This window comes from Ailuropoda melanoleuca, chromosome 16 (assembly GCF_002007445.2).
Source record: "Ailuropoda melanoleuca isolate Jingjing chromosome 16, ASM200744v2, whole genome shotgun sequence".
NCBI lineage: Eukaryota > Metazoa > Chordata > Mammalia > Carnivora > Ursidae > Ailuropoda > Ailuropoda melanoleuca.
In genome coordinates this window covers 34,636,176-34,654,549 of record NC_048233.1, presented here as the reverse complement: position 1 = coordinate 34,654,549, position 18,374 = coordinate 34,636,176, and the positions used below count along the sequence as shown (strand labels likewise).

At 35.4% G+C, this 18,374-nt stretch overlaps 1 protein-coding gene across 1 annotated transcript; it reads left to right on the top strand.

The window, feature by feature from the left end:
- Positions 1-5,500: 5,500 nt before the first annotated feature.
- Positions 5,501-17,797, top strand: TWF1 (twinfilin actin binding protein 1). The gene is made up of 9 exons (XM_034645405.1): positions 5,501-5,645; positions 7,344-7,421; positions 9,541-9,719; positions 10,692-10,787; positions 11,767-11,871; positions 13,557-13,682; positions 13,952-14,102; positions 14,266-14,387; positions 15,615-17,797. The coding sequence occupies exons 1-9, from the start codon at positions 5,621-5,623 to the stop codon at positions 15,783-15,785; spliced, it is 1,053 nt and encodes a 350-aa protein (XP_034501296.1). The 5' UTR covers positions 5,501-5,620; the 3' UTR covers positions 15,786-17,797.
- Positions 17,798-18,374: the final 577 nt, after the last annotated feature.

Here is an 18,374-nt window from a genome sequence, read left to right as displayed (position 1 = left end):
GAGTTAAAGGGCATTTAGTCAGGATTCTCCAGAGAAATAGACCCAATGGAATGTGTGTGTGGGAGGAGAGAGAGAGAGAGACTGATTTTAAGGAATTAGCTTGGGCAATTATGGAGACATGGTGAGTCCATAAGAGGCAGAGATTGGAATGATATGGTCACAAGTCAAGGAGTTCCAACCGCTACCAGAAGCTGGAAGAGATAAGGAAAGATACTTCTCTAAAGCCTCCGGAGTGCTGGCAGCTACGCTGATACCATGGTTTTGGATTCTGGGTTCCAGAACTGTGAAGGAATACATTTCTGTTGTTTGAAGCTATCCAGTTTGTGCTAATTTGTTACAGCAGCCACAGGAAGCTAATAAAACATCTGAGAATAAATATAATTGATTTTGCTATTAAGAAGGACGACACTGGTCACATTCAAGAAAATAATTTCAATAAAATGATATGAGTAAAGCCACATGCAAAGGTTGTAAGGCAAAAGTTCCCAAACTTTCCTAGTTTATGGGGCCTTTTGTATCTAATTTTTTTTTTAAGATTTTATTTATTTATTTGACAGAGAGAGACAGCCAGCAAGAGAGGGAACACAAGCAGGGTGAGTGGGAGAGGAAAAAGCAGGCTCCCGTCACGCCCTGAGCCGAAGGCAGACACTTAATGACTGCTCTAATTTTTTTGTAGTGTTCCTAGGTCAAAAGAAATACTGAACAGTTTATTAAGTAGTCAGTTCCAAACAACTTACTCAGTATTTACATATTAGCAGCTTAGTAGCTATTTGAAAAAGTAATACATAAAAATTAAAAGAAAAAATATTTGATTTTAGGTTTTTTTCTTAAAGATTTTATTTATTTATTGGGGGGGAGGGCAGAGGGAGAGGGAGAAGCAGACTCCCCGCTGAGTGGGGAGCCTTACCTGGGGCTGGATCCCAGGGCCTCGGGATCATCACCTGAGCCAAAGGCAGACACTTAACTGAGCCACCCAGGTGCCCCTGATTTTAGTTTTAAATAATCACAATTACTAATGGGATACATGCACCTAATATACATTACACAACTTCCTAAACTTTGGAATTAGATTGACACCAGCCACTGTCATTTCCTGTTCCTCATTGATTTTCAACCCCTAGTTGCTTTTTATCACAGTAACTACTGAAAATCCAGCTTTTCAAAGATAGGTCATTATGGAAAGGAATGTAGAGCTATCTAATGTTAAAACCAAACTATCTTGGGGCATCTGGGTGGCTCAGTCGTTAAGCATCTGCCTTCTGCTCAGGTCATGATCCCAGGGTCCTGGGATCGAGCCTGGGTCCTGGGATCGAGCCCCGTATCAGGCTCCCCACTCAGTGGGAAACCTGCTTCTCCCTCTCCCACTCCTCTTACTTGTGTTCACTCTCACTGTCTCTCTGACAAATAAATAAAATCTTAAAAAAAAAAAAAACTGATCTCAAGCTAATATTTTGTGTGTTGTCAGAAAGACATCAAGCACTATTGTGTTTCCCTAAAAAAGTTACAGTATCCCCCAGGCACTGTCACTGTGTCTGGGGCAACTCAGCACACTTTGGAAACCATGGATTGAAGGAGTAAGAGGTGAGAAAGTGTTTATAGAAATTGTAGATGATATTTACAAGACAGTAAAAGCTTAGGGAAGAAAAGCTAGATGATATTCAGAAGATAAGCAAAGATATCCTAAACATAAAGGGAGAAACAACAAAAATTTTTTTAAAAGATGTATTAAGACTACATCAAAATGTTAAACTTTTGGGCATCAAAGGACACAATCAACAGAATGAAAAAGAAACCTAAGGAATGTGGGGAGCCTGGTGGCTCAGTCAGTTAAGCATCTGCCTTTGGCTCAGGTCATGATCCCAGAATATGGGATCAAGTCCCGTATCAGGCTCCCTGCTCCACAGGGAGCCTCCTTCTCCCTCTGCCTCTCTCTGTCTGTCACTCATGAATAAATAAATAAAATCTGACCAAAACAAAACCAAACCTACAGAATGGGGGGCGCCTGGATGGCGCAGTCATTAAACGTCTGCCTTCGGCTCAGGGCGTGATCCCGGCATTCTGGGATCGAGCCCCACATCAGGCTCCTCTGCTGGAAGCCTGCTTCTTCCTCTCCCACTCCCCATGCTTTGTGCTCCCTCTCTAGCTGGCTGTCTCTCTCTCTCTGTCAAATAAATAAATAAAATCTTTAAAAACAAAACAAAACCTACAGAATGGGAGAAAATGTTTGCAGATCATATATCTAATAAGTGTTCAATATCTAGAATATATCAAGTAGTCCTCCAACTCAACAACAAACAACCTAATTTTAAAGTGGGCAAAGAACTTGGCTAGACATTTCTCCAAAGCAGGTATACAAATGGCCAACAAATATATGAAAAGATGCTCAGTATCACTAATATTGGAAATGTAAATCAAACCCACAATGAGATACCACCTCACATCCATTAAGAAGACCTCTGTAAAATCAAGTGAAAACAGAAAATAACAATTGTTGGCAAAGATGTGGAGAAACTGAAGCACTTGTACATTATTGGTGGGAATGTAGAGTGGTGCAACCATTAGGGAAAATAGTATGGAATTTCCTCAAAAATACTAAAATAGAATTACCACAAAATCTAGCAATTCCACTTCTGGTATATGCCCCAAAGAAGTGAAAGCAGGCACTCAAACAGATGTTTGTATACCCATGTTCACAGCAGTATTATTCATTATAGTCAAAGAGTAGAAGCAATGCAGATGCCCACTGACGGATGAATGGATAAACAAAATATGGTATGTATATACATACAATGAAATATTATCCAGCCTTAAAAATGAAGGAAATTATACATGCTACAACATAGATAGAAATTGAAGACATTATGCTAAGTGAAATAAGCCAGTCAAAAAGAAAAATACCATATGATTCCACTTATATGTGGTACTAAGAGTAGTCAAAATCATAAAGACAGAAAGTGGAATGTTGCTTGCCAGGTCCTGGGGGCTGATTTGGAAGAGGGAGTTGTTTAAGGGACACAGTTTCAATTTTGTAAAATAAAAAGAGTTCTGGAGATTGGTTGCCCAAGGTGAATGTATTTAACACTACTGAACTGTACATTTAAAAATGGTTAAGATGATAAGTTTGATGTTACATATATTTGATCACAATTTTAAAAAAGTTAGGCAAGAAGTCATGACTGCGATCAAATTAAAGATGTAAGCAAGAGAGATTAACCAGATGAACAGGGTTTCTACTACAATATGTTTGCCTAGGTAGGTAAAATATATGCCGCAGTAGCGCTGTATATATCCAAGGTACCACTTCTCCGAAGTTAGTAAGTACAATGCCAACCTTTACCCAACCTGAAATAAACATCATACATGATAAATTAGTGAGATTTAAGCTTATAGTCAACATGGTCCAGAAATATTTTCATAAAACATCCTATAAAAGCATTAAAATCCATTTTCTTTGCACATACATAAAAATAGTAAAATAGAGGAAATTATTTAACTCTATGTGGAGACACTGTTAGGCAGTAAAAGTGATCATTTTAGCCATGCTTTTTATAGCTTAGCAAATATTTTCCCTTCTCAGATTCCCTGTTTTGCTCAAAGAAACTCTGCTGTTTTGAAAACAATGCATCCAAGGCCTTTGCAGCTTTTAAGTCAAACTACTGTACTGCCAGAAAATAAGCACTTTCTGGTGCATTCCAGGGTGGTCCTATCCAATTTAACCAGACTTTCCTATTCTTTAGAGCTGATTATACCACGGTCTTTTCTAAGCATAAACATGGGACAATTATTTTTTCTTATCAGTATTTTTGAGCAGTGCCAACTTCCTTAGGCAATTTTCCCTAGTCACCAAGATGTGAATCAGTAAAAAAACTGAAGATGAACTCTGTAATTTTCTCTCGGCTCAACAAAGCAATCAAAACTGGAAAATCAGAAAGAACTGCTGTGTAATGAAGAATTTGGTTAGAATCAAACTCTCCCTACATTTCTTAAATCCAAACAAGTTACAAAACTCAGACTACATTTTGCTTATTCCATAATATGCGGATCTGTTTGAGAAACAAAGTTTAGATAACAAGGAACAGAACATAGCAACCTTCTTTGCTGTCATCCTGGCAGAGAAAAATAATTGAGAGCCTGATAGTTAATGACTAGTTAAAAATGCATTGTATTTGGGGGCGCCTGGGTGGCACAGCGGTTAAGCGTCTGCCTTCGGCTCAGGGCGTCATCCCGGCGTTATGGGATCGAGCCCCACATCAGGCTCTTCTGCTATGAGCCTGCTTCTTCCTCTCCCACTCCCCCTACTTGTGTTCTCTCTCTCGCTGGCTGTCTCTATCTCTGTCGAAAAAATAAAATAAAATCTTTAAAAAAAAAATTAAAAAAATAAAAAAAAAATAAAATAAAAATGCATTGTATTTGAAAAGTGATTTTATTAACTTGCATTTTTATATTATTGGCTGAAGAAAGTATTTGTTGATAAGCAGATTGTAATTTTGTATATTTATCAGTTCAAGGCCCTATAAACAAAAGACCCAGTTTTCTACCCAGGGAACTATAATCTACAAGTGGTAGAAAAGTAGTACAAAAGTATTAAAATTACCTTTGAGAAGGAAAATACATGTTAACGGCAAAAAATAGAAAAGAATTTCTTTAAAAAGATTTTCTTTATTGGACAGAGAGAGAGAGAAAGCACAAACAGGGGGAACAGGAGAGGGAGAAGCCGACTCACCGCTGAGCAGGAATCCCTATGTGGGGCTCCATCCCCAGATGCTGGGATCATGACGGAAGGCAATCGCTCAACCGAGCCACCCCAGGCGCCCCGGAAAAGAATTTGTAATAATATCTGCTGTTATCTTACAGATTTATCCAAATGAATCCTGAATAATTACTTAATTCAAGAATAAACGGCCAATCTAAAGCAGAGGGGTAATCGTAGTTTGCAATGATGAAATTGACCGCAAAGGAGTATTCAAGTCAGCTAATCTCACTTTTAAGGCCTCTTTTTGGAATGAAGAAAAAGGAAAACTTGGTCTCTAAATGAACCCAACTGAAAAAAGAAGTTAGTATGAGATTAATTTAATTTAAAAGTGTGGGAGATTTTGATGGGAGACCACGTATACATTAAACCTCATTTTAAAAAACCCAGCAGGGAGTCACATTGTATAGATTACCGGAAGCGCGAACTAAGAAAGATACTGTGCACATCTTTTTAAGATTGAAAATACATGTTCAGTAATACGGTCATTTCCATTTTTGAGCATCTTTTTGCTGAACCAGCGAATGGCGATGTCGGCAGGGTCGCTGGGGAGCAGACACCAAAGGGCAAAGCCATCCTGCCGGTTCCGCGGAGTTTCACGGTGGTGGGGCCGGGGCAGCGGCGGCAAGTGCCGGGGCAGTGACCCCCGGCAGAGAGGGGGAGGAAAGCGCCGGGCGAGCGGATTCGCAGCCCTGCTGGCTGATGAGCGCCGGGGTGGGAGGCGGAGGCGGGCGGGGGCGGGGCGGGGCGGCCGCGGGTCGCAGGCCGATGACGCGCGGCGGCCGGCGGAGAAGCTGCCACTTCCTGGAGGCGCCGGCCGGGGCCGCTCTCAGCATTTAACGCCGGAGCCGGGAGCCCGCGGCCGCCGCCATGTCCCATCAGACCGGCATCCAAGGTAACGGCGCCGGGAGCGGCGCGTGGGGAAGGGGCTCCCGGGAGGGCCCGGGCGAGCCGGGCGGGCTGCGGAACTAGCAGTGCTGGAATCGGGCCCGGAGGAAGGGATCCCGTCTCGCGCTGCCGGCCCGGCCTCTGCGCTCTCCGAGCTTTCTGGTCCCGGGCGCTCCCGGCCTGCATCCCTCCCAGCCCGGCCGCCGCCACGTTACAGACTGACCCGAAATTCGCAGAAGCGAAGGAAATTGGTTTCCGAAGAGGCCTGGGTGAAGGGGGCGTGCCTTCCACTGTCCCTGATGGTAGCCCGACTTTCCCCCTTTTTATCCGGTAGGGGAGACCTGAAAGAGTGGAGGCGACTGGGGCTCTTCTTGCTGTAGAGAGACGGGCGAATTTTCCTTTTCACTATGCAAAGGAGATTGTTACAGGATTTTGATTATAAAACGAAAGATAGTGGAATCTTTTTCATTCCCCGTAAAGGTGCTTCCCAAATTCTTCCGCGTTTTCTTCCAAAATGGAAACATGAATTTATGTTCTGAGAAATTCTGAGTATGGGATGTTATGATCTTTTTCTTAGGTACTCCCCAGGGAACTGAAAAGTCTGGTCTTTGTGGCTGTATTCAATCATCCCGTGAAGGCAGTTCAATGTGCAATTATATCTGACCTCCATTATTTCCTGGTTTGAAAATGGGCAGTCTGGAAGCGCTCACCTCATCAGAATCAAATAATATATCCCGGGGTTACTCGCGATCACTTAACGAGTGCTAATATAAACCCACGCTCTTCCTGTTAATAGACAACGAATCTTTTTCCCAGAAGAACATTGACTTGTGTTCTGTTCGTATGAGTCTTTGACCACCCCACACCTCTCCCTGCGCACACAAACAAAAGCAAAATACTCTCAAACCGAAAAGCACTGGTTTGTCCGAGTTAGTTTGACATTTAAATATGTAATTATGGATTTTCATGTTTGAGCCTCATAGCAATCACTAATTAAATAGTGGTTCTTGCTCTCAGTATACAACCCAAGAATGAAATCAGAATGAAATTGAAGCTTTAATAGAAACAGGAGGGTTATTACATATATATTTGCTTAGTGAACGTAATTCTAGCTTTTTGAGAAATACGAGTTAGAAAAATATTACCAGAAGTACAAGCTTGAACGCATTTTATTGACTTTTTGTTTAATCGGGATGGGATATCTGATATTATATTGTTGTTTTTAGTGTGAAAATATAAAAATGAATCTTTATTATAATTGAAAATTATAATTGAAATTGGACTGGAAGAGAATGAAAGTTTTCCAACAATTTTCAACCAAGCAATAGATGTGTTTTTTAAAATCATAATTTGTTCATTATTGGATTTGAATAACTTTAATATTTTCACCCCCAGGGTTATTTCTGCTTTGGAATTATCTAGCTAAAGCAGATTAGAATTAGTATTAATGTACTTTTAAGCTATATTAATATTTCTTAGCTGTATATAGTGTCCACTTTGTTATACCTTTAAGTTTTATAGTTTAAATTACTGATAGTAAGGGGATGCTACATACTCAAGATTTTTCTTTATAATAAATTCCTTTATTATATATTTTTATATATTTATATATATATTATATATTATTATATATTTTATTAGCATTTGAAAGTATTAACACACAAGTATAAAAAATGGGTTTACTTGTCTTTATCTTTTTCCACAGCAAGTGAAGATGTTAAAGATATCTTTGCCAGAGCAAGAAATGGAAAATACAGACTTCTAAAAATATCTATTGAAAATGGTTAGTTATACATTTTTAAATATTGTTTGTCCTTAGATTATTGAGTGTTATATTTTAAAATTTCTAAGTCATTGTCAGTGATTGGAACTATTAATTAATGTGAAGCAAGTCCAAAACTTGCCTTTAGGTAACGTGGATCCTGTCCATATGGTCATGTCCCATTGGCCGCTGCCTACCCTCTGAATTCTGTAGTTGACTATCAGGGAAACAGAAAGATGTTTTTTTGGTGTGACTTCTTCCTCTTTTACTTTTTGTGTCTCAGTTTCTGTACCACAACCCATTTCTAATGTCAGTGCTTCCATCTCTGGAATGGAAATCAGTAAACTGGTGGTGATTCTCCACCCCTCCCACCCAAAAGCACTTGAGAATTGTTAGTAAAGTTAGTTTTGAAGTAAAAACAAAGGATTTCAAACTCCCCATTTTCTCTACTTGATTGCAATCTGTGCTGAAGAAATGATTTCCCCCTTTCTTGTTTTGGGACAATGTTCTAAGAATGTAACAAACTATAAATTGGTCCTTTCGAAATAATTTTGTAGCAGGGAAACTGGGTGGGAGAATCTTTTAATTTGGCGATGTTTAAATTTGGACGATTAATATTCTCACAAATGAATATCTGAAAATATTCCATTGGTTTAATTTCTTAAATAACTGGAAGTATTTTGCTTTGGAAAAATAACTTGTTTTTTTATAAACTGGAAGTAAATTTAATTTGCTTCCCATTTTCTACTTACATATTAAAAATACCAGAGTGGTTTGAAAAATATGCAGTTGTTGTAAATATATATTACCACACTTAATAGGAATAAACATATACTGTAAAGCAGCGTATTTTAGGAATATTGAGCTAAATTTGAAAGGTCATCACTTCTGACCGGTTAAGTAACTAATATGGAAAAGTTTGTCTAACAGGGATCACTACAGAAGGAAAATGACACTCTTTCCTAAATCATTATTTTCTGATCTTACTTTTTGTTTTAAGAAAAATTTTTAAATAAGTAAATTACAAAGAATAAATAATATAACAAATACTTCCATCTTCTCTTAATAACCGCTAATGTTTTATATTTGCTTCAGCTTTTTTCAAACTTAATAGTTTTTGTGATATAAGGGCATCCCCTTTAAACAGTTTTTACTTCCTGACCTTTTCCTGAGGCAACTATATTAGGAATTTTTATATTTCTGCAGTTTTTATATATATCCCTAGATAGCTTCTAGTGCTGTTTTGAGCTTTTAAGTTCATGTAAACTGATGTCTTATTCTGCATCATTTTTTCTGTAAACATTATTTTTGTAATTAGTTTTGGTAGCTCACTATTTTTAAATATGAATTCATCATATAACTATGCCACATATTATGTGATCATTCTCTTACTGATGAACACTTAGGCTACTTGCAGCTTCCACTGTTCTCATATAGTGCAGTGAACATATGTGTAAGAGAGTTTTCTATGCAAAGAACATTCACAGTTTTACTTGATTCTGCTAAATGTACCAATGTATGCTTCTGGACAAAATTTTTAATTTGGAGCATTATGGCCAAGTAAATGCTAAACCTGGTTTTATTTAATATTTCTTATTCCACAATTCAGTGTATCAGAAATTCTACCTTTGAACAATAATACACTTATTTAATACACTTATTTAATACAGATTTTGTTGATTACTTATAGCATAAACATTTTGGAAATAGACTAGAATCACCCATTCTTCAATCATCCAGCTCAACTATTTAAATATAAATAAAATTGTATCCATGTGTTCCTTTCTTGTGTTTTTTAAATTAACCGTGCTAGTCATAAAATCTTCATATCTGTTTTTTTTTCTAAAGGTTTTGTTTATTTATTTATTTATTTGAGAGAGAACACAAGTGGGAGGGAGGGGCAGAGGGAGAAGCAGACTCTCCGTTGAGCGGGGAGCCCGATGTTGTGCCCAGGACCCTGGGATCATGACCTGAACCCAAGGCAGACGCTTAACTGACTGAGCCACCCAGGCACCCCGCCTTTTAACATCTTGATGTGAATAGTAATAATAGGAGATGACTGTATTATTAGTTTATTCTTTTCTTCATTATCATTTGGTATTTAAAACAATTCATGTGTCTTTTAAAAATTGTTCTTCAGAGAAACTTGTGATTGGATCATGTAGTCAGCCTTCAGGTTCCTGGGATAAGGATTATGATTCCTTTGTTTTACCCCTACTGGAGGACAAACAACCATGCTATATATTATTCAGGTTAGATTCTCAGAATGCCCAGGGATATGAATGGATATTCATCGCCTGGTCTCCAGATCATTCTCATGTAAGTAATTTTTTGTAATTTGTTTAACTTAAATGCTAGAAAATTTTTTTTCTGAAATATTCCTAGGCCAAGAGGAAGTTAAGAAGCAATTGTTATTTCCCATGGAAGGGAATGATCATGAAGAAAATCTTTATATTGGTAATGTAGAATCAGGAGTAACATACTTAGATTCAGAAATCTTGCCGTTGAAATCAACAGAATTATTACTGATTTTAAATTTAAATATCTTTGGCAATTATATATAAATGACTATGCTCTGAGAGTAATACTTTGAATAACTCTGAGACCTAATTGAATGTTATAGTAAATTTTCTGAATAGCTACCATTCAAATGATAGGCATACACACAAATATTTCTTTTAGGAAAGTTAGCCAGCTGGTTCAAACTGCTGGATTTGATGATGCAGTATTGTAAAACTATTTCTCTTGGTTGGCGGTTACCTTTAGTAGTTTTCAACAGTTGTTATTAGATTCTTTAATAATAGTTTATATTGTAGTGGTTTTCATCTTTGTATTCCTCATAGAATGGTATATGCCATAGGTATGCCATGAACATTTGATTCTTAAACAGTTTAATTAGTAACATCTGATCTAGATTTGCTTTGAGTAAAATATCAGTATCCGGGTTACTTCATTTCAAGTGATGTTTCTTCCTCATATCTTAAAGTAGTATTTTAAGTAGTCTTTTTCTTTTTAATTCTTGAACTCATTGTATACTTTGAAAAGTGAAAATTTTTTAAAATTTAGTTTCCCACTTTTTGTAAAATATGACATATTGAAATCTGTCTTAACAGATGAAGTGTTATGATGGCTATTTGTGCACATATACTTAAGCCTAGTAGAGCCCATGGACTTCAGCTTTATCACAGTTTATGTTTAATATGCTTGAAGATTTTAATACATTCAGAAAATACTTTCTTTTGTAATGATAGCTTTCATCTATAAACTAAGTAAACTTTCACAACTTACTAGGTTCGTCAAAAAATGTTGTATGCAGCAACAAGAGCAACTCTGAAAAAGGAATTTGGAGGTGGCCACATTAAAGATGAAGTATTTGGAACAGTAAAGGTAGAAAACTTGTATTTTTATGTATGTGGATTCCACATGTTGCAGTTAAACCAGTCTAAGAACTCCTGGGTAATGGATAATTGATATGAAATCAGACTAATGAATCTGTAAACATAATAAGAGAAAATATTATTCTATTTCATATGATAAGCAAGTTAACTAAAACATGTACCTACCCTTTTAAAATATGTTGGAATATCCTTTGTTAGTTTTTAGAAACAACATTATACCTTAGATATCATCTAGTTTAAACCTCATTTAGTTCAATCTTTTCACTTTAAGGATAGGGAAACAGGATCAGGAAAATGAGAGACTACTTGAAAGAGAGGATAATTTTTAGATATTTTGGACATTTAATTAGTTAAATTATGATTAAGAATTTGTCATAAAATTTATATGGTAAGGACCAAGACTGGATGGGAATATTTTGCTTGTTCACCGTTAATTATGAGGTGGCCTGGTTTCTCAATTCTTTCTGTTCTCATTCTTGCAAATCACAAAATTTTGATGAAAAAGTAGACCTCTTTGGAATATTTTATTCTTTTAGATAAGAGCTACAGTCATTTTCTATGAATAACTATAGAGAAATTATATAAATCATTATTATAGAGAATTCAGAATCTGAATGTGTTGATTATTGAATAATTACGGGGCAGACTTCTCCAGAAAGTTAATTATAATTGTCCTGTGGACTTGAACGTGACCAAGTTCATCATGTGACTGGCATCACTACCATCACACTCACACCCATTTAGTAATTTTAGGAAAACTTTAGGAAATGAGGAGTAAATACTTCCCATTAAAATTTTTTGAAACCTATATTATAGAGGATTTTTGAAAAATAAGAAATAGTAAAATTCTTGATACTATTTTTCAATCAGAATATTTTCTGTTAAATTAATAATTTTGTTTTTCCTAAAGCGACTTCATGGAGGTTTTCTAGGGAATAACTAGTAATAATCCATTTCTGTGTTTACAGGAAGATGTATCATTACATGGGTATAAAAAATACTTGGTGTCACAATCTTCTCCTGCCCCATTGACTGCGGCTGAGGAAGAATTACGGCAGATTAAAATTAATGAGGTAAATTACAGTTTTGATACTCTTGCAAGATTTTAAGTGTTTGAAAAAATATTTTTAATCAATAGATGTAGAGGTAACTAGAGAATAAGTAAGTTAGGTAGCTTGTGTTTACTCTGTATAGTTTAGAGAAAAGACTATGTGCTCAGTGTACTTTCAGGCAAAAAGTTAAAAGTAATTAAAATTTGTATCAATTTCATAAGTAGCTTCCTCCTATATTTTTAATGTATGTGACAAAATAGTTAATCTTCCTGTTGGAGGTACAACTTTTTTTTAACTTTGTACTTTGAATATTAAATAAATGGGAAAAATGTGTGTTGCCCATTTAGGGCAAAGAATTCTATCTAATGAGGTTGCCGAAGGAGGTCTGTTTTGTTACAGTCTGTTGTTTTATTACATAATTTTGTTTGGTAACTAAAGAGAGTAAAATATAAATGCTATAACATATTTAGTATTTCTAGAAGCTCTATAAATTAACTTCTGTGAACACTACTTGGATACATATGTACATACGGGAGATGGTTTTTTCAGTATTTGTTTAGCTCAGTTATATTAGAGTCAATAAATTTCATCCATATTATAGTTTATCATATTTCTAATGTGTTTGCTGCAGCTGTTCTAATTACAAGTTAGAATAACTACAGTATCTTTACTGGGATTTTATAGGAAAGAACAAGTAGCAGAATCCACTGTTCACTAGTCTGAGTAACCGACTAATAGGAATCAGTCTGGAAAGTGATTGAGTATTATTTAATATTAACCTGATAGCAAGGATCTATCTTTATGTTATTTTAACTCAAATTATTTGAGTAAAGATTTTTATGTGATTTTTTTTTTTTTTTACAAGTTTGATAGTTTGTTTTATTCCTTGCAATCAGAACCCAGAGGATCGTATTGGGGTATGCATTTGCATATGTTCTATGATGTTTTCATTATCCAATATCATTTATGCTGTAGAATCTCCATTCGTTTTTTTTTTGAGTAAAAATTTCTATTGACTCTCTGTTGCAACACTGCAAATGAGACCCCTTACTAGCTATCATTTGAGTATAAAAGTCTTAAAACACGTGCATTGAAAGCTTTCTTAAGTATTCTCCTCTAGTATTTGCGCACCCACTTTCTTTGTAATGAAAGCTCAAAGTCTGGAACTTCTGCAGTAGTATAATTTGTTGAGCTGTGTTGTGTCTTTGTATACTGTCCATACTCCTTTCGATTCAATGCATGGTGTTTGTGTTGCATTTTATGTCTAACAGAACAAAGTAAAGTTTGATACATATTGTATATATATCACACTGTTCATAAATTTTATCAAGTAAAATTTTGTCATTAAAGGAGTAATCTGAGGACACTTGAAAGAACTTACATAGTTCATTGCAAATGTGCCAAACCAAACATATAAACAACCTCCCCCCAAAGCCCCACTAACACTGCATACTCACTCAAATGTTCACTCCCACCATTTCATAAAGATACGTCATGCACTTTGCATGTTGACAGAATGCTAGCAGAATATGAACAAATGAGAAAAATTACTTGCTTTTTAGATCATAGTATTCTAAGTGTTAATTTTAGTTATATTAAAATGGGCAAGGGTGGAATGACACTTGATAGAGATTGGGTTTTCTTATCTTTGCTGTATGACACTGCTAAATGCTAAAACTTCAGTAAATTAAATCTGTTATACTTAGGTACAAACTGACGTGGGTGTGGACACTAAACATCAAACACTGCAAGGAGTAGCATTTCCTATTTCTCGAGAAGCTTTGCAGGCTTTGGAACAATTAAGTAACAGACAGCTCAACTATGTGCAATTGGTAAGAGACATATGATTATTCTCAAATGTCTGCTGTTTTTGGTTGCTCATGGCTCATACAAAGTTCATTTTTAATGGATTTAAAATCGTTTTGTTTCCTGATTTTTTTAATTGATTTTCTTAAAACTACGAGACAATATGTTCATTGTGAAAAGTCAAACTAAGTTTCTCCTTGTCTCCTAGTTTTTTTTGTCTCCTAGTTTTTTTTATTGTTTTGTATCTGTTTTAATGCTCTGTATCTGTTTTAATGAATGTATTTCTTATTGACAGGAAATAGATATAAAAAATGAAATTATAATTTTGGCCAGCACAACAAATACAGAACTAAAAGATTTGCCAAAGAGGATTCCCAAGGATTCAGCACGTTACCATTTCTTCCTGTATAAACATTCCCATGAAGGAGACTATTTGGAGTCCATAGGTATATAATGTTTTGTTTTAACATATTACTTTCAGTTGGCTTATTGATATTTTAGCACTGTATTCTCACTTCTTGCCCAGAGGACTTAGTTACAGTTCTGTGAGGCTTAGTATTTACTTTAATTGATATATTGCTAATTGTATTTATTATTTTAACTTAACAGTTTTTATTTATTCAATGCCTGGATACACATGCAGTATAAGAGAACGGATGCTGTATTCTAGCTGCAAGAGCCCTCTGCTAGAAATTGTAGAAAGACAACTACAAATGGATGTCATTAGAAAGGTAAAATTGCCTATCTCTTTTAAAATTGCAGTTTTTATTAGTTCTTTATTGTCTTTTCCATTGGTTCATTGTGTATAAAGTATTTTTTCTTGTTCTCATCATAAATCCTTAGGGTCTCCTCTACTCTAAGTGCTTGAGGATGATCTATCATTACTCCTTATAGATCTGTACTCTCTAATATGTAGCCATAAGCTACATATGGCTATTGAAATTGAAATATAAATTAAAATTAAGTAAAATTTAAAATTCAGTTTCTTAATCGCACTAGCCACATTTCAGGTGCTCATTAGCTACTTGTGGCTAGTGGCTGCTGTCTGTATTGGACAGTGCAGAATTTAGAGAACATTTCCATATTGCAGAAAGTTCTGCAGGCAGTGCTGTTAGAGCTACATACTTGTGATTGTCTCAGCACTTGCTATTAATAAGGAACTACGGTCTCCATTTATAACTGAATCATGGGATGGTTGAGAATCTAGTTGTTAAGAAAGGAGGGAATGGGCATAAACATTTGAATTTTGGGAGCTAAGTTACCAATTTTATTAAATTTATTTTCTTAAATGCAGATGAGGCATGGGAAAAGATATGGTTTATTCTTGAGCCCTTCAACTCATTAAAACACAGGTCCCTAAAACTACCAGTGTATTAGATACTGAACCCTTCAAGCTTTTTAAGTTCATAAGGTATAGGAGGGACTGGCTGACTTTTTGTACTAGAAGACCTGATAGTAAATATTCTAGGCTTCACCAGGCCACATGTCGTCTTTGTTACATATTCTTGTTTATTATTTTATGTTTATAACTCTTTAAAAATGTAAAACACACTCTTAATTAGGGCTAAATTTGGCCCTGTTCTAGAGTGATTTGAAGTGACTCAGGTAACAAAGGGGTCAATGACATGTTTCTTGAATATGTGTAGTGTACCAAAGCAGAACCACCTGAGAGTATAGTGGTGGCTTCTTACACATTAGTTAAATAGGAGAAGAAAGAGAGAACCAAATAGAAAATGATTATTGCTGCTTATGTATTCAGGCAATGCACCCCCCCGCCCGAAAAACAAATGTGAAAGTGAAACTATTTACATATGGTCCTTGATACTCTCCTGCTGGAATGGGTATTATGTATTTATTTGTGAGCACTCACACCTGAAAACTGGCTCCTTGCTTGTATTAGGTTTTGAATGTTGTCTATTTCATATAGGATCACACTTTACTGATTCCATCTCTTACAGATCGAGATAGACGATGGGGATGAGTTGACAGCAGACTTCCTTTACGAAGAAGTACACCCAAAGCAGCATGCACATAAGCAAAGCTTTGCAAAACCAAAAGGTCCTGCAGGAAAAAGAGGAATTCGAAGACTTATTAGGGGTCCAGCTGAAAGTGAAGCCACTGCTGATTAAAATCATTATATTAAGAATTACAATACTAGTTTTTTAAAGTCCAGCTTTTAGTACAGGAGAACTGAAATCATTCCATGTTGATACATAGTAGGGGAAAAATTGTACTTTTTGAAAAATAGCACTTTTCACTTCTGTGTGTTTTTAAAATTAAGGTTATGGAAGACTCATGATTTCTATTTTTGAGTTAAAGCTAGAAAAGGGTTCGACGTAGTGATGTTTAATTTTGTCACACTGTTTTCACAGAGTAATGATTCCATACTTTCACATAGTTCTTAAAATTTTATACAGTTGGGCCAATTCCAGAAAGTCTAATGTCTCAAAGTAAGCTACACTCCTTACTACTCTTTAGTGAGACATCAAGTTTTTTTCTTGAAGGGAGAAAGACCTTAAAATATTCATACTACTTAATGAATATGTTAAGGACCAGGTTAGATTATCTTCTCAGCTGAGAACTTAGTGTGCCTAGGTAATGGTGAAAAGTTGCTGACTCTGAGAAGCAGTGCTTAGCTCTCAGATGATGGGATCACGTCTGCAACTTTCAGAAACAGTGCTTTATTGCAGCAGTCTTTTCTATTTGACTTTTTTGGTTTTTTTAAATGGCATTAAAATTTCAGAAGATCAGTTTATTCTGAAACCTTAAAGGTACCAGATATTTTCTATACTGCAGGATTTCTAATGACATCGAAAGACCTATTTAAACAGCTTTAGTAAATTCTCTTTCTAGTGCTTTAAAGTTTCCTTTTTGGAAGTAAGTCATTTCATTATAAGTAGTTTGAGGCTAAAATATTTATGTTCAGATTGAATATTAAATTAACATCATTAAAAAGAAAACAAAACTAAAGTCAAACAATGTTGAAAAAGTCTTAAACATCAGGACTGATTTTTCTCCAGAACCCCAGAACCATATATTTGTAGGCAAATTGTGTCCTTTATTATTTTTAAGGAAATACTCCGATTTAATAAAATCATTTAAAGTCCTAATACTTATCAGCCTAACACAAATTGAATACTTAAGAAACTTGTTTCAATTTATATCTTATTTTAAAGCACATTTAACTGTGTAAAGCTTTGCATTTTCAGTTACAACCTACAGAAATTTTGAGCCTCTTTTTTTTTTTTTTTTTTTTTTTGGATACTTGAAATAGAGAAGGAGATAGAACACTTTGTCATGTTGAATCTGATAAACCTGCTGCAAGAGCCATAACTTTGAGGAGTTTTCTAAATGAACTATGGGGATCCAGGATTTAGAATTTCTTGATCTAAACTTTATGCTGCATAAAACATTAGAAATGCACATTTCGTAGTATAAAATATGAAACACATTTTTATACCTTATTATCTAAGGTACTATATGCACCTTTCAGAAATTCAATGTGTGTTCAAGTAAAGCATATTAGAATAATTATGGGTTGACAGGATTTTTTTTCCTAGAGTTAAGAGTATTTGTGTGGGATTTTGTTTGTTTACAAATAATCAGACTATAATATTTAAACATGCAAAGTAATTGGCAGTAATGTTGCACTTGTTTACTAAAGATACACTTTAAGTCCTTCCATGGGTTCCCACAGAGACACATATATACATAAATTACTGCATTGAGAATCCTAGTTGTGTTGCAGACACACATACAGCTTCAGCTTTCAATCAGAAAGAATGTAAAACCTGTCATGAAGGTATAAAATAATTCGGTGGTGAATGTTTTTCTGTACCATTCATGTGCAATTATAGTCTAAATTCTACTACACTACAGGAAAGTAAATGGACATTCCAGAATATAGATGTGATTATATAGTCTTAAACTAATTATTATTAAACCAAGATTGCTGAAAATCAGTGATGCATTTGTTATAGAGTATAACTCATTGTTTACAGTATGTTTTAGGTGACATCGTCATAACAAGAAGGTGATCAAAGTATTCCAGGTAAATTTATATAGCAGTGAGGAATTACATGCCTTCTGTGGACATTTTATAAGTGCATTTTATATTGCAATAAATTTTTTTCTCTTTAAATTGTGTACTAAGTTGTTTTCTAGCATAAGGTTTTTTTAAAAAAATGTTTGGATAATTCTGCATAATGCAATATCTAGTAATGGACTAGAAATCCCATTGATCTATGCATTTGTTAATTCACCTATTTAAATCAAGGATTTTAAATATTTTGTAACCTAGGCAAGTTGTGCTTAATTTAGATTAGAACTGTCCTACTGCTGCAGCAATAATGAAAATGCCATGAGTTCCACAGTCCTGTGATAAAAGCCCCCCTGTACGACAGGATGACCAACACACTTGATGCCAAACTCTTCAGATACTTGCCACCCATCCAACAAATACTGAATGTACTCCTGTGTACAATTCACTACTAAACTGATCTTTTTCTAAGGCTAAATTACAAAAGATGGAGAGTTGTCCTTAAAAGGGCTGATTTTAGGAACTGAAATAGAGTTAAAATTCCTTAAGGTATTTCTACTCAGAACTATAATGTCCTTGAGACACATACTGTAGTTTGGTATATATCCTTTGCATACACGGCCATACATTATAAGGATGAGAGGTTCTTTTTTAGAAAGTACTGGTTCTGGGGCTTTAT